The following is a 26,571-nucleotide window of genomic DNA, read 5'->3' as shown; positions in this document are numbered from 1 at the left end:
CTTCCAACCAAAATAATTCTAGGATTCTGTGATTGCCTGGCTGCTATTCTAATCTAGCATGTCTCCTGAAAAACAACTCTGAGTATTAGCTAGAGTGCATGAAACCTGCTTATTGGGGCAAGGAAGAGAAGAGTGAACCTTCACCTGAGGATACACTGACATCTGACTTACCTCTTACATGATGGACTATAGTCACTATATGTTGAGCAAACAGTTCAGAAGGACTTCGCTGAGACTGAGCAGACTGAATATGATGGAAAATAGAACGAAATTCCTGCTCTTTTTTGTTGCTGTGCACAAGGTCACGACATAGCTTCCGTTCCTGAGCCAATATGCCACTTGGACTAGAAAAAGAACAGACGAGAAGGAATAGAAGAGCAACGTAAAGGGAAGCAGTTTAAGATGATTAATGCTTCAGAGGTTGGAAGTGTACTGCATTTTATATGTAGTACTATGAAGTCACCTAAAAACATTCAATAGCAAGAGTAAGCTGTTATTTAAACATATCTGAAATAAACTAATCCAGTTTAGTGTAATAATAATTCACTTAATTCAATAGTGTAATAGTTCAGATCATTTGTTGCTCGTACAGATACTATACCCTGACATCCTATGATGCACAAGCCAATTTTTACGCTACCAACTGGCTGTGATCCTTTCCCATCATTCCTACATTCTAGATTAACCTCTAACATCCCACAGAGCACATTAACACTTGCTGGCTACTACTTTACAAAAGTACTTTTTGGAGTAACTTTTTATAGTCTTAAGATTTCTTGAAACAATGCTGAAGTGGCTTAGACCTTTGTAGAGTTTCAACATTAACAATGCTATGTTGAGAATAAGAGTAGTTAAATGCTCTCCAAAAGAACTATATGTCTTATAAGCTGTACTGTAACTTTATTGTACCATAAAGCTTCTAACAGCAAGAAGACATTAAGTACTGAATTATTTTCAGACCCCAGTGCAGTGGGGAGTGTGATCCAGAAGCATTTACATTCTAAAATAATCTCGTATCAAGTCATAGAGAAGATAGTTATTTAACCTTCATCTTCCATCATCTGTAAACCCTCTAATCTTCTACCACACAAAGGGTTCATACAAGTGTTCTAATGCCAGAAAACTTTTAATATCTATCACCAAAAATGCAACATGTGGTGCAAATCTTGTTTAGCCTTCCCCACACTTGGCAAGCATACAAAGATCTCAAGAAGAGAAACAGGCAGCTGAAATCACTATTCAGATTGCCCATAAACAATAGCAAATACTTACCGTGCAAGATCTTCATCAAAGGAATCCATTCGGATATTGACTTGGGCCTCCCGGGTAATGGAAAAGGAGGATTTGCCAGGAGCTAGCCCATCTCCTTTGGCTCCTGGCTTCTCCTTTACCTCAGAAGCCTTCCTTGGTGGGGGGGAAGAACTTTTTTCCTGGGTAGCTTTGTAAGTGGTCACTCTAAAATTTTTTTCAGGAACAAATCCCCTGTGACCTGGCTCAGCTCTCTTGGATGCTGGTCTCTCTTCTTTTTTAGATCTTTCAGAATAGCTTTCCTCCTCTACTTCATCAGCTTTCCTTTGCTTCTCTTTTCCAGGTGGTAGGAACACTAGGCCTTCCCATTTTCCTGGCCTATCCTCATCCTGACTTTTACTTGTTGTTGCTACCACTTTAGACACGAATTTGGGCTCATCATCAAACTCTGAATCTTTTCGGCCCTTTGCCTTGTCTTTCTTCTCCTGCTCATCTGCTTCCTCTTTGCCATAATGACTTTCCTTGTGGAACTCCGACATCTTTAGCTTCTCAAAGTCATCACGGAACTTATAGCGTTTGGGTGACTGGCTACCACGGTATCCCTTTTCCGAATCAGTTTTGGAGGCATAGGAGTCAGATTTTGTCTTTCCATCTGTTGATCCCAACTCAGAGAAACTCCCTTTTTCTTTTGTTTTTTCTTTTTCAACATTTGTTATTTTCTGTTCCTTGTCTTTCCCATTCTCAGTCTTCTGCTCTTCCAGATACCTATTCACACAACAAACATTACAGTAATTCTCTTACTGAAAATCAAAGAGGTTAATACTTCAGCTGAAAGCAGACAAATTTTAGAAAATACCAAACTACACATATACAGAAGGCAATATCTAGGCCATAACAGTTCAATGGTAAAGCAGACCACTCAACCTGGATTTCGACTTTATGTTCTCAATAAATTCAGCAAATGTAGAAGAAAATGGATATGCAGAACTGATGATATGAGGCTTAGGAACAAATAAAAAGAGCTTATCCACAGACTGATTTTAAGGAAAATAGTAACATCTTACCCAATCAGTTTAGTTACTTACAAACCTGGTTCAGGAGAATAACACATCAAAACTTTCAACCTGGGCTGTTCTGCTTTAAACAACACACTGGAAATAAAAGCCTCAAAAGCTACTTCAAATTTTGGATGCAAGTTTCTTAGGTAAGCTAAATATTTCATGACAGACTGTAAATACAAATAAAAGCAAAAAGGTTAAAAGGAGAAAAATATTTATTTTGCTGGGAAAAGACAAAATACTTAGTGAGAACAGTTGTTTCGCCTAAGCTAATTTAAAGCATCAGAACTATGTTTTAAAGCACTCATTAAGCAAAATCCTAGCTTTGAGGAAACAGCAGTAAAGGACATTAGTTCACTGCTCCAAAAAGCCCAAACTGCAGAAAAATAACTTTTCAAATTCAGAGATCTTTGGTACAGAATCAATCCAAAATAACTTCAAAAAATAATAGGAAAAAGACTGAAAACCATTTGTGAATGCTACTGTATCTTTTGAAACAAAGGATCACCTTAAGGTACTGATCTGTAGTGGAATGAACAAGCAAATAGAATTATAGTGAACTGATGCCTTTTGTGTGGAAGGTCTTTTAATTTCAGCAATGAACTTGGTGCTCAAGTTTATTGTACCACCCACATACACAGGCACAAGCACCACAGTTACACCTGCCACAGACTGCTTGCAGCAGGACTCGCAGTCAGATTGAATTAATTTTTTGCCAATTTATATCTAACGCAATTCAAGAATCTCAGCTGGACAATAACATTAACTTAAAAGATGAGGTTGCTTTGAAAGTGGCTGACCATTATCATTTGTTAGTAGAAGTGATACAGACGAAAATGCAATACTTTGTAATCTTTAACTGAAAAGTAAATAACAGAAATTAAGTTTCTAGTGTGCACTGTTAGGTTGCTAGAAAATCTCATCAGGCATATCTTCACTTTAAACTAGAAACAGCTTCACAGGGGACCTACATAATCTTTATAACTATCCAAGTTAAGCCAGAAAGCAAACTCTCACTTGCTACAACACCGGGTTAGGTCTGTATTATGTTTTATAATTTAGACTGTACCAGGCCCAAACAGCTGGTAACCCGCTAGCACGGCACACTGCGCATGCCAGAACCTCCTTTCAGCTGGAGTCTGCGTGCACACTCAGAGCCCTTGCAGCAATCCCAGAGCGTGCCTACACATGCAACCTAGCTTGTCAGAACACGTCACAGCACAGCGAAACACGCCACTTGCCTTTTTGAGAAGGCTCCTCCTCCAGGAGCTGTGGTTTCCTCCTTCTGAGCTGCACTGTAAATTGAACTGACTGGTGTTGGACTTTTGCACACAGGACTCTTCCTTGTTGGGCTCAATCCTCCTGAGCCATGGTCAAACGGACTCTGATGAGAGCCTGCCTGAAAGGAGGTGCTGCTTGGTAAGACAGAGCTCAGCTGCGATGGGCTGGACAGCGGAGGGCTCGACTTTTGCAGTGGACTTGGACGAGGAGAACGACGCCTTACCACGACTGACTGGAGAGGGCTTTTTAATGCAGGACTGCGTTCCCTTGGACTAAGTTCAGGCACAGCAGCTCTTGACACTGAACTTGTACCATAGGTGGTCATATCTTGCCATGGTTTTGATCCCTCAGATGCCTTGACATCTTGAGCCACCGCTCCCGAAAATGGTTGCTCCTTAGAATCATCACCTTGATTATCTCCTGCAGCCTGAGATGCTCGAGCATCCTTGGAAGATGACTTTTTCTCCTTTCCAGACTTACGCTTGGAAGACTCAACTCTGCTATGATTTGAGGAAGACCGGGAAGAGGAAGACCTCCTTGACCGATCAGATGATGACTTATCAGAGTTTCTAGAATGACTTCTAGACCTTGGTGAAGGAGACCGTCTCTTGGGTGAACGAGAACGTGACCTCCCTCTACGAGGGCTATATGCTTGGCGATAATTTTGCCAGTTTGACCTGTAATTTCCATACCCTCCTCGGTTATACTGGCTCCATGGATAAAACCCTCGATTTCGGCCACGGAAATAATATGGTCTCCTGTATCCTCTATTATGACCTCTGAAATCCCGATTCTGATAGACTCTTGGATGGTTCCTTTCTCTGTTATGAGATGGAGAATATGACCTTGAGCGGGACCTAGAACTGATAAAAGAAAAAAAGAAAAGCACACAATATTTTCAAGTTTGTTCCTCTCACAAAACTTTGTATTTGAACCCTTATAAAAAGAATTGGTAAAATTAATTTCTGAGCTTTAAAAATAATTTCTTTTGTTTATCTTCATCCAATTGAGGTATTACACTTTGCCCTTAACAAATTGCAATGGAAATAACTTCTATCTGCGATACTGACAAGCAAGTGACTTCAGAATCACAGCAGAGACCATGATGAGTACAAACTGTTTTTGATTTTTCTAGGATGAACGTGGCTGCTACCCACCTTCAAGAAAGTGACATGTCTCAAATTTCAAGCTCTTAGAGCTCAAGGCCAAGGTTACATCTCATCTTGCACAAAGAAGCATTTCTTAATGCAGGTCATGCTACCATTATTGGAACAGATCCAAATCTTCCCCTTCTTGTGTCCCTCAATTATTTCACATGCTTCTGAAATCTTGATGATCAAGATGAAACCCCACTTCTTTGCCAGATGAGTTAAAAGAATTAAAACACCTCAAAATGAGAACAGCAGTACTAGAGTAAACGGCGCACTGCTCTATAGTTTAAGTTTCAAAAGGTGCATCTTTTGCTGTAATTCAGAGCCTGGAACTCCATCAAATAAAGCGAGGCAGGAGTCAGAAGGTGTGCATTCGCTCTCTAGCCTGATGCCACGAGATGGCACTGTTCAACATTCCATCTGCTTGCTTCCAAGAGTACAGGTTATTAATAAAGAAGAACAGAATGGAATCCAAGACTTAAGTAGAAAACCTGTAAGATTCCAGATTTAAAGGGCATATCGTTAAGGGCTGTTTCATTAGTCCTTTCCAGTAAATTTTCGGAACTGCAGATGCATACTATTTGAAAATATCACGTAGCTCAGAATTAAATGCCAGCTTTACAGTAAATACTTCACAACTATTAGAAAACTATAAAGTTCTGTTGAAAGTCTGAGACTTTGCCTTAGTAAAACAGAAAATGTCCAAAACTAGTAGGTTTAAACAGGAAAGAAATTTTCCAAAAGGAATGTTAGTAAATAGTATTTACTGATGCCATTTCCGGATTTACTTCTTGCATTAAGAGAGATCCAAGTCAGCTCTAACACACTCACTGGTCATACTCTAACAGACATATGCTCCCCCCCACCTGGCAATACATACAACTCATTACTGTCCCCTATTTCCCCTGCCCCACACCCCCAAAACTTAACAGAATAAAAAAACTGCCATTAGAATTCCTAAAACATTAAAGTACATAGATGCAGTTAAACTGAACTTTAGATCTATTTTTTTTTCCAGCTATCAAATACATTAGAGTTTAACAGGAAACAATTTATTCATACTATAGTCATTGCTAGCAAACTGTTTAATGGTAATTTTAACATATGCTTCTTTCTTTACTTGAAACAACCAAAAAAAACCCTAGCAACTTACCCGAGACACCTTCTCACTTGAAAAACAGCAACAAACAAGAAGGAAAGGCAAAGGCAGACAGCAAGAATGAACCAATTAAAAGAGGAATCCTATTCAAAAGCACTAAGCAGAACACACACGCTCCCATTTTCAGACAACTACTGCATTTATTACCAATTACCAGCAAGGGACCTGTTGTACACTGCTTCCAAAATCTATTCTGTCATTTTAGAGAGGCTTGCAGCACGAAAAATTTCACTCTAAAAGTTGCAAAGACTATTTACAAGAAATCACTTAAAAAAAATACAATAAATGCTTTGCAAGAGAAACAACAAGTAGTGATAAATCTCCCAAGCCTAGTAGTCTCTGTAGCGAGCTGGCTAAAACACGCTACTCAAGAGTCCACTATTTTCAAATGCATAAAAATGCAAAATAAAACCATAAAGAAAGCAAGTAACATTAGGTAGACTCAAACATGGGAATGCAACCTAGAATACACAGTAAGCCTCTGGAATGAAGACTAAGAGTAAAATCATTTTCATGATGTACACTCAAATACGCTAGAATGGATTTTTATGCTGAAATAACACATTAGACCTACCTCAGAGAATATGCTAACTCCATACAAGATAATTTGTCTGTACTAACCCCATCCATTTTGATTTTTTTTTTTAAGATGCTATTTACAAAGCATAAGTAGGTTCAGCAGCAGCACAGAGGAAATGATCATGTTTGTACAGGGTGCCTTCATTTCCAATTGTCAAAGTTGCTTCACAGCTAGGCAGATATTCCCAAACGACAACATATCTTCCAGCATTCCAGCTTCCTTCTGCAAAGAACTCAGTTTGACTCAAGTCTCCGCCTCTAACTTGGTTTTGTCCTGTCCTTCTCTCTCCAACTGTATGTTTATTACGGCCTCTGCATTTTGAAAATCTTTAACTGTTAACAGTTGCATGTGTTTACAGCCTAATGATTTTCAGAATAATCGTTATTCATTTAAGATTAGTGAAAAAACAGCTGAACATAATTATGCCCGGTCCAACTGGAATGCTTCTGAAAGATACAAGATCCTCAACTAAAAGGAAAGGAAAATACCAGATTCCTGATAACCACAAAAGAGATGAGCCTTTAACTGGCCTGATCAGAAGCAATTCAGGGAGGTAACAACTATTATGCATGTAAATGATTTCTCAAAATTAAACTGCAGTGAAAATAACATTATCTATCCAGAATTACCACTTCAGTTATCTGACTCCTATATGTTGAGGGAAGGGAAACAGGAGAAAAATTAATTGCTTCTACCTTTCATAGCAGTGTTTTAAACTGACATTAAAACTCCTCTGAATTCATTGGGGGGGGGGGGCAGGAAACACGTAACATCTGCAAAGGCCCCTTAAATCTGGGATCAATTAACTCAAAAGCTGGGGGAGGGAGGGAGAGAGAGAGAGAGAGAGAAAGAGAGAGAGAGAGACTGAACAAAACAAGTGAGCATGTTTTGCTATGGAACTTCCCAACTGTTCTTCCCTGTTCCAACGATGGAACACAAGCTCACACACTCTCACTACCACTTACATTAGCAAAGCAAATGTAAGATCAAAGGCATTTCAAGTCTGCTAAAAGAAATAAAAATAAATAAAAAAATCTTACATTGAGTTTATCATATCATGATAAAAAGCTGATTTTTTGCACATTGCCCTGCTTTGGCAGTTTCAAACACATCATCATCTGTAAGTACCCTTAATATAGGAAACCAGATCTTCTTAGAGATTGTGTGTACTTAACATTAGGAAAGGTCCAATGGGTTACCACATTACATATAGCAGCAATTGAGACTGCAGAAGAACAGGGGGAAAAAACACATCCTTTGACATGGGCTTCTATCAATACCTTTTAGAAAAACAGACATCTTCTCTAAGGGCCTGGTTTAGAAAGGCTGTAACAACTTTACTGTGGACCATAACACTGAAAAAGTCAGCTGTACTAACAAAACTTTTTTCAAGTTTAACTGTATATCATTACTATTGCAGTTGTTACTATTTATGTTAGAAAAAATCCTGCACAGAAAAGTAAAGTTACCTTTCATCAAAAAAATGCTACAAAGACCAGGCTAAGGGCTCAAATAACAGCTAGATTTAAAAAAAGTAACATTTGACAAGGCAGAGAAACAGACAATTTATTCTTCTAGCTCATTAAAAACACTTCAAAAAAGTACAGGTTGGCAGGAAACAGCCTAAGGCACAGGACACTATCTATTCTAGAATCTAATTAAAGGCTTTTCAGGGAAAAACACTAAGTGACAAACCATCTGAACAGGACAGAGTGCAAAAACAGACTGTTACACCCTTTGACCTGGAACCCCATGCACTTACCTAAGCCTGCGTTTTCTTGATCGTGAGACAGAACGAGAACGGGAGCGAGATTTGGAGAAGGAACGTGAACGTGATCTTGATCCAGATCTTGAACGAGAAGAACGGGATCCAGATTTTGATTTGTTAGTTTTAGACATCTTTGCAAGCACCTGTCAGTTACACCTGAAGGAAACAGGGAAATATTATCTTTGAAAAATGAAATCATACAGTAGACCTGAAAGAACAGGCAGCATCTGGCAGTTTGGAACTACCAAGTGAAATGAAGCTTGATAAAACTGAAAATAGGAATGTTTGAAGTAGCTGCCTAATAACAGATAAATGGAACTGGGCTCAGAATAGAAGGGTTTTTTTCAATTTAAGAAGGAAATCTGCAAAGGAAATAAGGCTTTTAATCTAGAATAATTACAAATTTGAGTGCTACAATTAAAATCATCAAGTTATGCAAAAAACAGGAATAGGGAGAGGCCATTTTGTTAGCTAGAGCAAAAGGACCTTGAACGAGACAAACCATTTAATTTCAACCACATCACTATCAAAACAGCCAGCTGTCACTATTAAAGAACAATGAAAAAAATAAAGAAGGCTTACCATCAAAAAAAATCTTCTCTTTAAATTTTCAGAAGAAATCACAAACAAAAATGATAATCCAGGATACCTGAACATAACGCCATTTGTACAGATCTGTCTAGCTATGAACCTCCAGATTAAATCCTGGGCATACATGTTCTATTTGCTTGTGTAGTTTATGCAGTTGCTATGATCAATTACAAGAGTACATCATCCAGTGAGGAGTTCTGTTGCAGCCAAAATAATTCAGAAGTCCTTCCAAATATTCACCCAGTCATTCAAATACTAAAGACAGAAGAGATTAAGTCGTAGTATTAAGTGACTTGACATAACTGTAATAATAAACGAATTACCTGTACTATTTTCAGGAATATATCCAGGTAAAGGTTAAACAACCCCTTTAAAAATATTTTAAGCATACAGTCCGATCATATGGTTGTTTCAATTATACTACAATCTAATCTATTACCTTATCAGAACAAGTTTTATATCAGTGAGCATGATTTTCTAAAGGATTTTCATTATGTCATGCCTCGAGGGAAAGAAAAACATTCAGGACAAAAAAAAAAAAAAAAAAGAGATACCCATTAACTCAGGCAGGGGGTTCACATTGTTTACATTTGAAGGTCCCAACAAGTTTTAGATGAAATTCAGATCACTCTCAACTGGTCAGATTTTCTTGTCAATATCCAAAAAATTCAAATGCCTTATACACAGGTCTGAGGCTTCAGACAGGCCCTTCACAAACCTTCCCTGCATGTTAGAACCGACCTCATTTTGTGACCTCCTTTCCATAAAGGGCTAGAAACAAACCCAGCATACCAGAGCGACAGGTCAGAAGAGCTCTAGTGCCATTTCTGTCCCACAGTTACAGTGCTCCAAAACTATAGTAATAGTTGACCTATTTAATCACTGTATCCAGCCATAAACAAAATTCCGTATAACTTAAAATTTGATCATGCTGCAAAATATGCTCCAGCTTTTGATTCCCTGTTGGTTTCAGTATAATTCTTCAGCTTAAATGGAAAATGCTTTGGCCCTTGACTTGGAGAGAGGAAGGGAGCTCTATTCCCCCAATCCTCAGACTGAGCTCCCCATCTCCTTTCTATCACCATTCCTAGAAACGCGAGGTTGCAGCAGCGGGCTGAGAAAGGGAGCAAATGCTATGCTAGTTTGTGTTTGGATCCTTCAGTATTCTACATTCACATTTAGTTCCAAGATTTGAACTTTACAATTCCATAAGTAGGTGATGAATCTGAGAACAACTGCTCTCATTAAACAACAGATAAGTTTCATTCACAACATCAGAAGCAATTTATTTAGCATTTAAGAGGCCACTGACTTCACCCTATCATCTGATTGACTTCTCTTTTTCTCCACATGAATTACAACAAGCACAAGACTAATATATGACCATATCATTGTAACATAATGCAAATTTCGCATGAAAAATGAGTAATGATTTTTACTCAGTAAAACCAGTTTCAGCATATGCTTACCTCTTAGTATGTTACTTTTTAAGCAGACCGAAACCACATCTAGAATATTTAAAGCCACATTGATAGCAAGGGGGGGAGACTCCTGCATTTCCCTTGGCTCGGATTATACAACCATACAAGAATAGAGTGAGTTGTATCAGCTCACCAATCTGACTGAAAACCAACACCACAAAAACACCCTTCATATTTCAGCCAGACTGATGCACTGAAACCAACCTCTTCACCATATAAATTACAGCACCAACACAGAGGAGGGGACAGAAATTTGTGGCCACACAGGAACACTACTTTCAGCAGCAGCACAGTTAGATCAGGTTAAGAAAGTTATGAAGCAAAAGAATTAAGTTACAGTACTACATGTATTTCATTGGGGGGGGGGGGAATAATAAAAATCATTCATACCCAATCCCATCCTGAAGCTGATAACTCCTCCCCTGATGACTCAGGGCAAGGAACTGATCCAGCTGCAAAGCAAATAAAAAGCCAAAAAAGCCATCTTTGCTAGCTTCAAAACAAGAGCAGAGACTGGAGAGAAGCAATAGCTCAGCTTTCCAGGAAGCATCAGGAACCATTTGTATTTATATATACAGGAATAGTAACATTCTTTCATGAATCTTTATAGTTAAATTCCCTACCAAGAAATTCATTATGAATTTCTACCAGGAATTACACTTTCTCCAACCCCACCACCCTTCCCCAATTAGTAAAATATTACATAGATATAATTGACATAGGCAGAGAAAAAAAAAGTCAGTGTAAGAGGAGGTTTACAGTTCTGCCTGTATCTATGCACGTTCAACAGCAAAATTAAAGATACCAAGAATTCCTCACCCTACCAATTCATGACTCAAAAATGGATCTCTGTGCAGTGTTACTCATGCTGTGGAACTGTACATAAAATGCATAAAGAATACCACATATAGAGAAAATTACAGATACACAGCTTCCAGATTAAAATTTAATATAGTTTGGATTTATCCAGAAATATCCCCAGTGTCACCAAACAAGAAAACTGAAGGGATCCTTATAATTCTGCCAAGTTTTGTTTCAGAGTGTGACCAGTTTTAATGCATACTTGACTGGGTTTCACCAGTTTCTCTGCATGACCTGTCAGTCTGCAATCTGAGGCAAGAAAACTACTCCTTCAGAACCGACTCTTAAATGAAGCTGTAGATTGCAATGCTCATGTTAGCAAAATGAAGGCTGCCAATAATACTGCAGAGAAATCTAACCTTACTTTAAATCAGTGCGCTGAGAAGGCAACTCACTGCTACGCTCTTCTCTCCTCTTAATTAAGATTCTTGACCTACCCTCACACTTTCAGAAGCATCATTGGCAGGTCACTAAGTCTTCCTATAACATGAATCATTGTTCTTTTTGCTTCCAGCTTGCATTTTCCAAAACCTTTTCCAAAATCATCCTCCACTAAGTTAGCCCAGCTTATGGTAGAGGTGGCATTCCTAGAGAAGATTTAAAATTTGCCTTTACTTTTCTAGGATACGTCTAAGGGCTGTGCAGTGTAGCAAAACCAGAGTTAGAATTTTAGGTCCTTCTGATCAAGCATACATTACCACTGCTGTGCTAATGAAGATATATTACAAGATAAACAACGTTTTTAATTAAGAACCAGCTTTTTATTAGTGTCTATTTAGTCGTAATGTGTAATAAGCACTTCAGCTCTAAAACATTAGCTATCCTCTCTTTCAAATAACTTAAGTAAGCTCAAAATACATACAGAGGATTTAGTAAAAACCTGATTAACTATAAAAACTATATTCTAAAAAACTATATTCTAAAAAAGTCTATCCTTTTTACACTTCCCGTTTAAAAATAGACATTTAGGTATATAAACACAACAGATCAAATACTTCTCTCTGCTGATGTATCCATTTTAAGCAAATTCCAATGGACTGACTTGCACTTTCAGTTGCTCCCAGACAACAAGTTACATGTATCATTAGTGAATATGCCAACTACTGTGGGAGCACTTCCAGGAAGAGCACAACACCAGTCAGTCACAGGAGCAATTGCCGGGAAAGTGGGTCATTCCTCATGAGAGTTGATATTCTCCAGAGATGGGAAGTTAAAACATGATTTTTAAAATAAGAGCTATGCTCCTGTTCTTCCTTTTCACTATACTGAAGATGCTATATCAAGACAACTTAAGTATTTTAATATAGTCCATACTAGAAAGTGTGGGGGGAAAAAAAAAGTTTCCTGTTCTATTATCTATTTGTTTAAAAATAAATAGCACCAGGGATGGAGGGGAAAAAAAAAAAAAAAAAAGGCAAGCACTACCATAGCAGAAGAAATATTCCTATGGATGGCCACTTTTCAGGGAAAGAATGTGTGGAAAGATATTTTACAAATATTTTCTTTTAATTTTTAACTGAATACATCTGTTGAAACATCAACATTTCCAAAATCTGTTAGCCAAAAGCAATCAGAAGTTTAGCACAGTAAAGCAAAAACATGGAAAAGAATCATAAGAAGCAAACGGTAATGGGAACAATTAATCAGTAGGAAGATTCATAATAATGGTAAAAGGAACATGATCTAAACTGCATCTCAGAACCAGAGAACCACTCTCAACCAAATCCTGGAGGGTTTTGATATAACAAAGCCAGCAAAAAGCTACATTCCATAAGGAGATTACAAAAATATCTGATAAACTCTAAATTCAGTATAGCTTTTTATTAAGTGTCAATCACAGCTGAAGTGTCAATCACAGTTGAAGACTCAACTGTTTTCAGAATACGAAGATGATATGTCCTGAAACATGATTTTAAGGTTGAACCTCTTTCATGAGCAGGGTCAAAAAGTCCTGAGAAGGCCCCAGAACAGATCTTAACAAAAGTATTATTTGCTTCAAGCTGTTTAAGAATCTTCAGGATTTTACTCCGACCCAAAGCACTTACCAACCAAACATTAGTTTGGTATGCGTGCCAAGAGCTCTCATGCCTTAGAAGTTATTTTTAATCTTTGCCAATATTTTTAAAGTTAATTCATTCCTAACCTGTGAGGTAACTCCTACTAGAATAGGAACCAAGTTTCTATGCTCTATCAGCACTCAAAAGGTTAAATAAACTAAATATTGAAGTCATTTCAGTTCCCTTAAGTTAACATTGCAGTTGTAAACTTATTGCAGCATCCATTTAGCCCTTCTGAGAAGGAATGATTTACTTGCTGAGATAAAACACGCTCAGCTGTTCAACAACAAAAGTGTTCTGAAGTAATCTATTCTGTGAAAACTTCCTAAAGATTACCCTGATTTTAAAGAAAGAGATACTTCTAAATGAAACTGAAAGATGAACTGTGAAAGCAGCTGTGGCTGCTGACTTACCTTACTATTTCGATTTGTCCACTGAACACGACGCTACGCCCCCGACGTACGCACATGCATACAGCCTCACACAGCTCATAGCGGCAAGCTGCTTTGCGAAGCATTACAAGGTAAAGCGTGTCTGGTCCTAGGAGAGGGGACTACAGCAGGAGCATTTACACAGCGCTATGGAGACTCTCCATTAGCTGTCTGCCAGCCAGAGGTCTCCTTTCCTTCCTGCTTACAGCTACAAAATTGCCTTCTCATGACACTATGACTCCACCTCTACCTTTAAAGGGACATGATTGTTCCCTGCCGCAAGACAGGTCTCATCTCCCAGCAGAAAAAAAGTAGGGATTGCATACATCTGGTGGATACATGCTCCTGGAACCATTTCCAAGTATTTTTTAAAACTTTCTTTCCAGTCTGTCTCTTCTGAAGGCCTGGTTATAAGCTGTCCAGCAGATCTTCCCAAGTAGTATAGTCTAACATCTAAAAATATCAGAACTGATCTGAGTATGGTGAATTTAAATTTTTGGTAAAGTATTATACTGTTGGAAAACAGACGCTTCACAGCCTCTTCTTTGGCCTTAAAACTACAGTACATAACATATGCAATAACTCAACAAGCACTGCATCTGAAGAAACAGCAATTTATATTCCAAATTAGTTGGCTAAATTCACTCATACCACATATTCAAAATTAGTTGTTTTTTGCAAGGCAGATCTGGAATCACTGAAGTCAGTCACCAAATGAAAATATTCAATATAAATATCAATATAAAAGCCTGGTTTCTAAGTATCTTGTCCAAACAGGACCCACACCATGAATTGCAAGCAACTCAGTTAATCTACCAAGGGAAGACAAAGGCCAAAGTCAATCTTCTGACATTAACAGTAACTTTTAAGGACAGTTTTCTGCATAGAGCCATTTCTACTTCTTAAAGAACTGGACCAAAAATTAACATAAATGTCTCAGATTGCAGATATTCCTGTTGATGTGCAGTTTGACTACTTACTACCTTTGCAACGAGGCCAGTGTATAAAGTTCCCATAGTGCCAATACAATGGCCGAAGGGGCTACACAATAAAATGAATCAATGTCATGACAGAAGTTATAAATGATTTATTTTAGAAGAATATTTTTAAGCCACATCAATTCTGGGACCCTGTTCATAGTGTGGCTCTTCAAATGAGTCTTACTGACAAATGAGGGGGTTTTGAGATATAAAGTTTATGGAGAACCAGCAGCCTAGAAAGCTTTCACTGTCTAAGTCAGTTTTCTAAAATCTGGGGACTGTTTCAGGGTTCAAATTTTGACTTCTCTGTTTTTAAATCCTCTCACTGCAATCCACCATAGCAATCAAAGTGGAAAAACTGGAAGAGAGAAAGCTCCTAAGTCAGTACAACGGACTTTGCCCAGAAGACAGACTTTTGTCATGAAACAGTCAGGGAAGTTAATGTTTTACAAGTTTTAAGTCTTCTGACAGAACTCAAAAAACAGCTTCAGTTTGTTCCACAGCAATGAAATTCTCTTTATACTGAAAAAGTTACTAAAAAAAACAAAAAAAACCCAAACCACTCTTGTTCAGACAATACTTTTCACATTCATTCTTTCCTCTACCTTCTGGGCATACAGGTGAAGCATCTTTCTCTCCTTTCTTGCCAAGTAATACCCATCTTAATGCACAACCATGCTGCTTCTGTTGCAAAATACACTGTGCAGCTTGGCACAATCTACCTGCTGATCTATTATTTTCAATCTAGAAGGCAGGCAATGCTCGACAGAAATATGCGCACGTTAAAAAAAAAAAAATCTTTCTGTGGATCTAGATTTCCCCCCCCCCCATTAATGGAAGTTTAATAAGCATGTATTTCCCATGTGGTTGATTCTAACCTAATTTTCTTATGGAGTTTTCAGTTACCAGTGATTTTTCCACTGTCAACAGTTTATCACTGCTATACACTCCTATTAGCTACTAAGGCTTCAGAATTATTAAATATTCAGAATACGATGTTCACTTAGTTAATGAGAACTTTCATTCCGCTTTTCAAATAGCCACTGATTCAAATCAGTTTTTAGATATGAAGCTTTAGCAAAACAACGAATGTTCCTAAATGGATTTTTTTTTTTTTTAAACAGTTTAGATAAGTGTGACAATTATCTGGCCAGTTAAGGTATATAAGGGGGAAAGCACTCCTTCCAAGCAAACACAAACAGGTTTTAAATCCAAAAAGCATGTTAAAAAAAAGTAGGTGCTTGTTCTTCTTGGTCATTCAAGATTATTTCCCCACGTTGTTCCATTTTACCCTTGTATTTACCAGCTATTTGAAAAGACAAACTACAACATTCCCAGATGTAATGCTGATTTTTTTCTTCAAAATCTGCTTAAGTAACACATGACATATAGAATTCTTTGTGCAGCAATATGAACAGTGAAAAAGAATTTAACTGACATAGTTTAACTTGTAGTATACCCACATTAGAGGTAAAATAAGAAGGTATATTCCAAATCCCAAGAAAGGCAGTTTTACCACCTTTGCAGATTTTATTTTCTATTGTGCGCCTACCTGCGTGAGCACAGATTCACACCTTGCACCCTTCAACAGTCAGGATTCACTATCTCAGCTTTGCCAATTATGAAATCAGGAAACAAACCTGAAATGAGAAGAAAATGCATTGAAGAAACCTTATATTTACATTCTTTTATTTATTATCAGTGATCAAAAGGAGTCAATCCAGGGCTGTGCCCAAAACATTCATCATGTATCTTTGGCAATAAATGTGGTCTTCCAAAATGCTTAAGTTCACTTTCCACTTCACCATGAATTCCACTTCCATTTACTTTTATTAAGAATATTGTTTCTAGAATGATTATTCAAGCTTTCCAAATTCTACATCTATTTATCTTTCTTCTTCCACCTCCCTCTCCCTCCACATACACACACACATCTCAATTTCCCTTATATCCATACTATTTTCATTACATCTGGAACAACAGTATAGAAGCAGTTTGTCTCAGTCCATTTGTGTGGGCTGACTGCATTCACAACTAAAGTATTTTCCCATGTTGTTAAGGAGAATCCACAAGTCAAGAACAATAGTTTTCTGGACAAATTTGTCCATCACCATATCACTGTCTTCAAAAGGTGCCAGTAGTCCACTGAGCTGTCAAAATTTTGACAGATCAAGAATTCTACTTCAGTATTCTCCATCTCTAGAAGGGTGCAAGTTTTAAGAAAGAAAACAGTAAACAGATCCTCAAAAATGACTCCCTATTATTAATCCCCTGATCTAACAGCAGTATATATTCATAAAATGAATTTGTTTATAGCTATTCATCACTTGTTCTGTTTACATCACTAAATAAAAAGTTTCAAAGGTTATTTGAAGATTATACTTGCTATGGAATAGTAATTAAGTTCTAGCCTCACCTAAGACTGTGGGAAGACTGTATTCCAGGGTTTAATGTTTTCTCAGTCATGCTTAACAACTTTTTTTTTGGGGGGGGGGGGGAAAAAAAGCAAACAAAAGATATCCACCTTTTAAATATTTTTGACACTATATTTCTTATTTGATTAACAGCAAGAACTGTTAGCCTTTTTCCAGATATGGAAAGGAAGGCAGGGACGTGCTCAAAGCTTTCTACTGAAGCACAAATTGTAGCCCAGGAGTTTCATATTCCAGAACACTGTAAAGAACATTTCTGTATGCCAAGACATGGGTCAAACAAAGAACACTTCTAATTTTCATAATGCTTTTTTTCCCTGGAACTTGTTTCCTATTTCCAGTTGGCCTGTGCTACCTTATTTACTGTCTTTTTCCATCCTCCATTCCTTTTCTGAAGTCTTTCAAGCAATACTCATTATTATTTCAGAACTTTTACAGATGTTAAAGCAGAACAGAACCTCCACCACAGCCCCGTACAGACAAGCTATGTAACAAATCATTACAGCTGAAATCACTCAGTCTCAAGCATGCCACTGAGGATTGCTACACCACACATCACCACAGTCTGCCAGCTGGGAGAGAAAACACAGCAGATATGTCCCCACCAAAAGCAGCACTTCATTTGTCTTCCAACCTGTCTATAACACACTGAGCATAAACACAAAGAACATTCAGTAACAAGTGAAACAGCTTATGTACATACCTTAGAAGTGCGCATGTTGCTGCAAAACTTGCTTTAATATTTTGTAAATATTACCTAAAATATTTTGTAAAGCCTTTTGTGGAAAGCTGTGTACAGTTGTGGTAGGTAGACAAAATTTTACTTTCTCCTTTCTGGCCAGCATTTAATGAAACAGTTGTAGCTTATTTTGCAGTAAGACACAAAGCAAATAAGATAGTAGCTCATTACAGAAAACATTCCTGCTTGGGTTCCTTGTCATCAGTGTTCACTAACATATATTCAGTTTGGAAAGAAACAGTTAAACTGTTACTTTATTTGCTCATAGCAGCCTTCGTTATCACTGAACAAAATAATTAATTCTCCTTCAGTCAAGACTACAACTCATCCTGAGCTCCAAAAAATGGAACAATATTAGTTAATTCTAAACAAAATCCTACAAAACATCCTACAAAATGTGTTTTGTCTAACTAGGCAACAGCAACTGTATAAAGCAGAACAGTGACTAAGAACTATCAGCATATTTTAAATGCATTTCAGCATGGCTTCATTTTCAACTTAACGGTCTACCTACAGAGTAAGAGTTGCAATGTGACTTATGCCAAATTGCTACGAGGGACACAAAACAATACCTATAAGAACAAATTGCTTAAGTTAAACATGAGCTACTGGGCTCATATAAAAAAAGATACACAGAACTGTAATAAACTTGGTCCTCAATGATTCCTCTTACACCCAGGCTCAACACTTAATAAAAGCAGCCTAACTCTTATGTCACTTTACAGCAATCTTTGCTTACTAGATGTGTATCTGGCAAAGAATGAGAACAGTTATTCTTTTCTTTTCTACCCCAAGTGCTCAAACAGGATATTTTTCATACCTTGCATTAATTCCCTGAAAGGATCTGCACTCCCAGCAGCACTTGCCACTTGCACCTGTCGAGCCTGCTGCAGGGCCAGCAGCAGAGGCAGCTTGCACAGACACACAGCTGCAGGGCACCCTGAAACACGTCTCCCCATCAACCCAAGCATGCTTAATGAGAGGACACATGACACCTGCTCTTCCCTTGCAGTTCCCAGCATTCCCAAATCTATGAAAATTTCCCTGGACTTTAGAAAACCATTCCAGCAGCAGCAACAGGATTGAAGTCCTACTTCTGACAGAGGGACTTAACCTGGCACTCCATTCCAACAGACTGACCCAACCAATGTTCCCCCTCCTTCATGGAAATTACAACAGTAGCTGATCTTATCAGTGTTTTACCACTGAATCAAAACTACTTTTGTCTTAGTGATCATGAACAAAAGCTGAGCTTAAAAAAAAACCCAAAAAACAAAAAACGCACCCACACAACAGACAGACCACAGTCTCCATCTCAATGTAAGGAGACGAATCTGTCACTTCTATTAAGGAGCAAATCAAAGAAATGACCATAGTGTGACTATCATGTCCATTGTGTTAGAAGGTGAAAATAATATTCCTGTATCAGTAAGTTTGTCAACTGTCAATACACTGAAATGAAACCAACCAAAGCTGTTGTTTTAAAAGAGCAGTCCAAAAGAATGACAGATTAAACTAGTTACGTAAAACCAATTAGCCAGCAAGCTTCACCCTGCAGCAGTACAAGATGTTGCTGTGAACTCACTTGAGGTGAAAAAAAATAAAAAATAATAATAAAAAAATAAGTTGCTGCAATCTACATGTTAGAGCACACCGGAAGTGACAATGGTAATATAATATACAGAAAGCACATGCTGGCTTCGGTATTTCAGAGAAGGTAACTATGTACAGAAATGGTTCTTCCAGTCTTGCCTTTAAGGATATACTGGTGATTAGATACACCCCTTATTGGCATTTCTGTAGCACATATGGCTCGCAAGCTTACCACGCTCACTTGCACAGGTAGCTTTCAGACCTGTGTTTACATACCTTATGTAAGCCTCTCATCAATTATGTTTCTGAATGCTGCTTTATCAGAAGTAGTTGAACTCTCACCTAAATGAAAAAGGAAAAAAAAACACCACAAATGTAAACCAATTGAGATACTGACAAATGCTTGCAAGCGCATTTCACAAGTGTAAGAAGAGATTCTGATTTTAGTCATTCATCCCAACACCATTTCCCAAATTCTTTCCCAGTAAAAAAGGTGTCCTGAAAATATTTAATCAGAATAGTAGTTCATACACAGATCTCTAATTCAGGAAAATGATCTCATCCATAACCCTACAGAAGCAATTAGCTACAATAATTTAGAAAAAAGCACATAAACACAGGGCCAAAAGTAATCGGGTATACAACCCTCTGTTAAGGCACAAGTTAACATCATTAATACTGAAGCTAATTCTCTTGAGAGCAGGACTTCAGCTTCACCTCCTCCCCCCCCACCCCCCAAAGTCATTGCCTTTTGTGCTCTCAAAGCAGAGAAACCTATAGGGCTATCTGACCTGCTTTTTTCTTCCTTTCACTCAGCCAAAGATAAAAATGAAAAGCAAATCACAACTGGGAGGACATGCTAGCTAACTCTGCAAACTACAGCACCCCTCACCGTTTTCTTTGCTGTGTGTTTTTCTTTTTTTAAACAACTACCTTACGCTATAAATCACAACAGGCTACAAAACGGCTGGATGACACAGATTTGGAGATAAAATTATGAATTTCCTTTCCTATCAAGGTAGCGGGTATGAGCAGGTCTTTGCAAAAAAACTTCATTCTCATAAGACTACAAAAGGGGAGAAACATGCTAAATATTTTCCTGTGCGGCTGGAAGGGCACTGACAGAAAACTGTTCCTTGCGTAAGAAAGCGTGTGAACAAAATTACTGTTTTAAAAATGAGAAATGAGGAGAAACTGCACTCAAATTTGTTTACTTATTCCTTTGTCCTAACCTAAAGCACCTTAACCTATGATTCTTCAGGTTCTGAGCTCTTCACAGGCGTCACTGCCCTCTCTGTACGGTGCTGCAAATGGGCAGAGGCAAGTCCAGTCAGCATCGAAATGAGAATACAGTGCCAAGCTGTGCCAGGAAAAACTATGACCTCCTACCCCACTAACAAAGGCAACAAACTCATAGGCATCTGCCTGCACTATTACAATGCAATTCTTCTAATCTTTCAGAAACAGTGAATGGGGTGCATTTTAGAGGTGGAGGAAGACTGACCACCACTGGAGAAAAATAAAACTAATCTTGACTCTGCAGACGAGAACATTGTCCCTTTCCACAACAGCACTATAAAATTAAGAGTTAAGTTTTACACATCACACTAGTTTAATATTAAATACCAGTTGCTTCTTGTAAGTAATATTTTATCAGGACAACCACTCTACCTCTGTGTCATTCTCAAATATAGAGAACACTGACTTCAGAAATCATCATTTCTGCATCACGTGACACCATCCTGGTACAAAAATGACATTTCTCACTAAACACAAGGTCAGAACACTAAGTTATTTGCTATGCCATTCTGCATTCACTTCCACATTTGCAAATGCATTGCTTTTTCTGAATCTGCCTGTGTCTAAAGCAATGTAAAGACTGGCAAAACACTACTAAAAAAAGGAAGTTTTGCTTCCTCAGGGCCATTAGAGTACTTGGCCCACAATGACCCAGCACTCCGGCGTTCTCGCAGTTAGACTGGATGTCATTTCTATGTGCCATTGTTTTCTATGGATGCGACAGCTTCCGGTTACCATGGAGGGAAACAACGCAAACACAATTCTCAGCTGGCATGAAATGTAATCCCATGATTTTACTATTCATAGTTCTGACATGATAAAGCTAAATTAAGCAGGAACTCTTAACTTTCTCAAACCTAATAACAGTGATTACCTTCATCATCTAGCCTCTGCTCATGCTCTATTTCACCACAAAGAGGGGAAGAATATTTTCCTACTTGATAACAGATACTCAGTAGTTGCAAGTCCAGCTTGTTATCCAGAAACAAAATGGCACCTACTTGTTCTCGTCACCACTTCAGAGCGATTCCAGCAGTCACAGAGCAGGTCAAGATGAGCTCCTGTGCTAAACGCAATGTGTTCTCATCCAGGAGCCCATTATCAAAATTCACAGACCAGTTTTTAAAACATGCTCAAGCTCTCCGAGTAGTGAATCTTTGCTGAATGAAAATCTACCAATACAGGAATCTAAAAGAGGTGTCAGTTCAAAGCACAGGTAGGAAATATGCTAAGCATCAGGTAAGCCAGCACAACTGTAATGTCTACCATTAGCTGTTTATACAGCCTTGCATGGATTATCTTCCACAAGCTCCCCAGGGAGCCAGAACAGCTTTTGAAATTAACACCATTACTCCCTTGTTCAATACCCATGGACTACACTGTACGGATAAACAAACAGCGGGAATTCTGTCGCACAGAGCAACTCTCTATACTGCCATAATTCAGAAGAAACCATAGGGCCCAAAGAACATACATTATTATCCTGGCACACCAAGCTATTAAACACAGCTCAGTACATGTAAACTTTTCCAGATATGGAAAAAAGTTAACGGGTTGCACTGCTGCTTAAACAATTAATGAGTTCTGACAAGCCAAACTGTCATTTTGCAAAGACAAGGCCAAGTGAGCTAAAAATCAAGCTTCTGGCAAAACTCCACTATTCTTTTAGGGAGCAAATGGTACATCTACAAAGGGAACACCACAGCTTTATAACCAGAAGTATTCTCAGGCTTAAGAGAAACATTTATTTTGTAGCAAAGTTATCTAGATCACACTCTGGTGGGAGAAGGTAAAAAATTCTGCTGACTTGCATGGATTAGCACCTATTTAATATATTGGTGTTTTATACATTCAATGTTTTTGTTTTCTAATAGTACTAACTATGCTAAGAGGTATTCACTAGCTTTTCTGAAGTACGACAATTTCAAACACAGCTGGTGAACTCACACAACACAGACCTGGCTTAACCTGAATTACTGATCATTTTCTTAAATAGAGTTTACAAAGCTTCTTGACTTAAATAAACCAGCAGACAGCTGAATGGTATTATCACAACACTAATAATAGAACATACATTTAATTTACAATTTACCTGACAAAGTTTTGTTTTAGTCTAAATGGTGTTAGAAGTTAAGAAGTTAATGTCATACGCACATGACCGCCTTCTGAAGTCTCAGCATACCCAAAATAGCAGCATACAGCTTAAGAAGGCACTTACGGAAATCTCTTTCTGGACAATGCTTATTGAAGCATTAAAGAGCAGTACAGACTACTTTTTCACTGCTGCAGAGCTCTCAAAGGGACACAGAATTAACAAGAAAGGCAAATAGCAGCAAGACTCCACAGCATAACTCAGCAGAACAACAGGCACAACTTCTATAAAGAAGGAACTACAAACAAAATGTAGGCATAGGATTCATCAGAGCATGCACCTGCCACTGTCAACACACAGCCAGCTATGGACATACTATCTAGTAGATTTATCACTGCTCTAATGCATCTAAAGCAAGCACCTTAAAAAGATACAAGGTGGACCATGACATAGATGCCTCCTTACATGGCCAGTTTTCTTTAGCGTAAACTGGCAGGTAAATATATGTATAAGGTTTCACCCTTTCTTTCCTCATAGCTACAATTTCACCTTTAGAACAGCAGTTATCAACACCAATTTGCTCATGACAGTTTCTCAAGCCTGCTGTTTTCAAAGGAAGTGTATAGCCAGAACTGCCGGAAATGGGAGGCAAAAAGTCAATGCAAAAGGATGCAGAAATGCAGGCGTTCAAGCTAACACGTGACCAGGCCTCTTGCATCCTTGTTACGGACTGTATGCTGTATTGTACTTTCCTCCTTACCACAGGCAGAAACCCAAACTTAAAGAGAACTATGCAAGACCATAGCTATCAGTTTAGATGCTAGAACTCTGTAATTCTCCTTGTGCTCAGAGCCTTGTAATTTACAGATCACACATTCTCAGTCTTACAGAGCACAAATTTTGAAAATATATTTCAGGACACCAAAGCTTATCAGTATTATTTAACCACTGAAATCTTGCCTTGGAAGCAGAAATCATTTTTAACTGGCAGTGTTAGCTTTCTAGGACTTATGAGATACCTTAAAATTAACTCTTGTCACACATGCTTTCTCCTCCCCCCTCAATTCCTGCTAAATAGAAACAATTATTTTACAGTACAAAGGATGCGATAAACAGAAATATAGCAGAATCCAAAGAAAATTTAGACATAGTGACAAGACCCTAGACTCTACTAGGATCCTATATCACAAGGACATGCATTTCAGACAGCTTTCTAGAATAACTGCCTTATATAGTCCAACAATAGAAATGAGGATAAAATAACAATGCAATTCATGAAGTCAGCCGTTTCCTCAGCTCTTTGCTAAGGCATCTGCAAAGTACCGCAGCAAGTATACAGAAAAACTAGTAAATTCTTCAGGAGAAAGCACTATCATATCTAAATACTTGTGTTTTTCTGTTTCTAGAAGAAATTCCTTTAAAGGCAATCTGAAAGCCTAAGCTTCAAAACCCAAATGCTGAAAAACAAGTCTTTTTCACAGAAGGAAAACTGGGTTATGTAATGCAAAACTACAAAAAAGATCTCTTCTTTTAGCAACATCAACTGTGACCACACAAAAGGCACACTAAAAAGCACACCTAAGACTCCATTATTAGACTTACCACAAACATTAACTGCTTGATTTTGCTACTAGAAGAAAGGAATACTGCAAGAGACCTTTGCAGAAAAATAATTTGGTCATTTAACTGAGCATCTTGAAAACATCCACTTGCTGTTGCGACCCACTAGTCTTGCACATGCACTGTGCTGACACTGGCAAAGAAGCAGTAAACAAAGGAAGATAAAGGTCTTTCTCCTTCCACTTATTCCTCAGTTATAACACTATGCTGTACCACTATTCAAATTGTTTTATCTGTTCTCCATGACACCCTTCCTCCAGCAAAAAATGTTTTCATAAAATGCATTACTGTATATTTGAAAAAACAACAGGTACCCTACCTCTCTGACAAATAATGAAGAAATACTGTCATACAAATGACAAAGCACATGCTCCAAGTCTGTGGAATACTCATACAAATAAGCAGACTTTAATGTGAGTCTTCCAAGGCTGCTACTTATTCTAAACTTGTCATGTCATTTTCTGGCACATAAACGCATCAAGAAAGCCACGAGGCAATTATAGTGACCAAAGCTCTCGTAGAAACTTTTAAAATATATTTAGAGAAACCCCAAGTGCATCAAACTCAACCTAGGGTTAGCAAAACAAGGTCTCACCAACACAGTGAAAAAGAAAATTCAGGACTCACATGCACCTCTACACCACTGAAGAACTAAGTTTAACTATATTACCCAAAGTTCTACCAGAACTTCACTTTTAAAAAACAAGCTGCAGAATTGGGAAACCAAGTGAACAAATCCCTCCTGCTGCACCGACCGATGAAGCCCACAGCCCCAGGCGCCGGAGCAGGAACCCTGCTGCGAGAAGTGCGCACCACCGCGGCTCCAGGGCCCCTCTCACAGCACAGGCGCCGCTTACACGTGAAACCCGCACAGGCGGCCGCTTCTCCCCAGTCCAGCAGGGCCCAGCGCGCCGGCCCGCCCTCGGGCCCGGGGCCGCCTCCCTCCCCAGCACCAGCCGCGCCTCCCGTTCCGCAGCGGCTGCCCACGCGCCGCGCCCGCAGCGGGGAATCCCCAGAGACGGGCCGGGAAGCAGCGGGCCGGGGCCGGGGCCTGGGCCGAGGAGTGTATGGGGGGGGGGGGGGGGGGAAGCTCCAGGCACGGGCCGCGGCCCGAGTAAGCTCCGAGGCCGGGCCGGGGCCTGGGGCGGCGGGGAGCTCCGGCGCGGCGACCTGGAGCGGAGCGTCTCCGGGGCCGTTCCGGGGCCGGCTCGAAGGCGCCGCGGGAGCTCGAGAAAGCGGCCCGGCCCCGAGGCCGCGGGGCGCCGCGCCGCGCCCCGCTGCGGCCGCGCCCGGCACGTGGCGGCCGGCGGTGGGGGGGGGGGGGAGGCCGCGCTCAGGCCCGGGGAGGGAGAGCCGGGCCCGGGCGCGGAGGGTGGCTCAGGGCGGCCCGGCTCCGCTCGGATCGGCCGCCCCGAGGGGACCGAGGAGGCAGGGGGAGGGCCGGGGGAGGGGGAAGGCCGCGCCGGGCCCGCTCGCACTTACCGGACCGCGCTCCACCCGCGGCCTCCTCAGCAGCCAAGCGCCTCCACCTCCTCCTCCTTCCGCGCACTTCCGGTTCCCGCCCGCCCGCCTTGTCGCCCGCGGGGGCTGCTGGGAATTGTAGTCTTCCGGCGCGACTGCCCTTATTGGGTGGCAGGGTCGAGCGGACTACATCTCCCAGCAGGCACCTGGCGGGCAGCTACGTCTTTTCCGCTTCCTCCCCTTCCCGCCCCTCGCGCGACGGATGGGGTGGGGTTTCCGGCGGGCGCGGGGAGGGGGCGGGGCTAAGGCCTTGCCTGAGGCGGAAGGGGTTAAGCCCATGGCGGGAGGGGGCAGAGCCCGGGGTCGGGTCGGGGCGGGGGGGGAGGGGCAGGGTGGCTGAGCCCCTTGTGGGGGGGCGGGGGGGAGATTAGGGGGCCAGTGGGGGGGGGCTGAACCCCTGGTTGGGGATCAGGGGGGCAGTGGGGGGCTGGGCTCCTTGTGGGAGGTCGGGGGGATTGGGGGGGGCAGTGGGGGCTGGGCCCCTGGTTGGGGATCGGGGGGCAGCGGGGGGCTGACCCCCCCCAGGGTCTCTCCTGGCTCCTCGGCGGCTCCCCCGGCTGGGGTGGTGCCGGGGTTTCGGTTCCCCGGGCTCCCCGCCGCCCGCCGCCGGCCTGGGCTCGGCCTTCCTG

At 40.2% G+C, this 26,571-nt stretch overlaps 1 protein-coding gene across 4 annotated transcripts in view; it reads right to left on the bottom strand.

Moving 5' to 3' along the window:
* Positions 1 to 25,974, bottom strand: part of THRAP3 (thyroid hormone receptor associated protein 3) — a 34,573-nt gene extending 8,599 nt beyond the window's left edge. For 2 of the 4 annotated variants that reach the window (XM_013950418.2, XM_067311610.1), the window contains exons 1-7: positions 25,904 to 25,974; positions 19,687 to 19,752; positions 16,199 to 16,286; positions 8,240 to 8,401; positions 3,548 to 4,450; positions 1,273 to 2,013; positions 172 to 344 (exon numbers count right to left, since the gene is read on the bottom strand). In XM_013950418.2, coding sequence (XP_013805872.2) covers positions 172 to 344; positions 1,273 to 2,013; positions 3,548 to 4,450; positions 8,240 to 8,376 — 1,954 coding nt within the window. In that variant the 5' untranslated portion in view covers positions 8,377 to 8,401; positions 16,199 to 16,286; positions 19,687 to 19,752; positions 25,904 to 25,974. Of the gene's footprint in view, positions 1 to 171; positions 345 to 1,272; positions 2,014 to 3,547; positions 4,451 to 8,239; positions 8,402 to 8,827; positions 9,092 to 16,198; positions 16,287 to 18,637; positions 18,758 to 19,686; positions 19,753 to 25,903 lie in introns of all 4 variants that reach the window. The other 2 variants (XM_067311609.1, XM_067311608.1) reach the window with 2 other exon arrangements.
* Positions 25,975 to 26,571: the final 597 nt, after the last annotated feature.

This window comes from Apteryx mantelli, chromosome 27, assembly GCF_036417845.1.
Source record: "Apteryx mantelli isolate bAptMan1 chromosome 27, bAptMan1.hap1, whole genome shotgun sequence".
Classification (NCBI taxonomy): Eukaryota; Metazoa; Chordata; class Aves; order Apterygiformes; family Apterygidae; genus Apteryx; species Apteryx mantelli.
The sequence above is the reverse complement of the archived record's forward strand: the minus strand, read 5'-3'. Positions and strand labels throughout refer to the sequence as shown.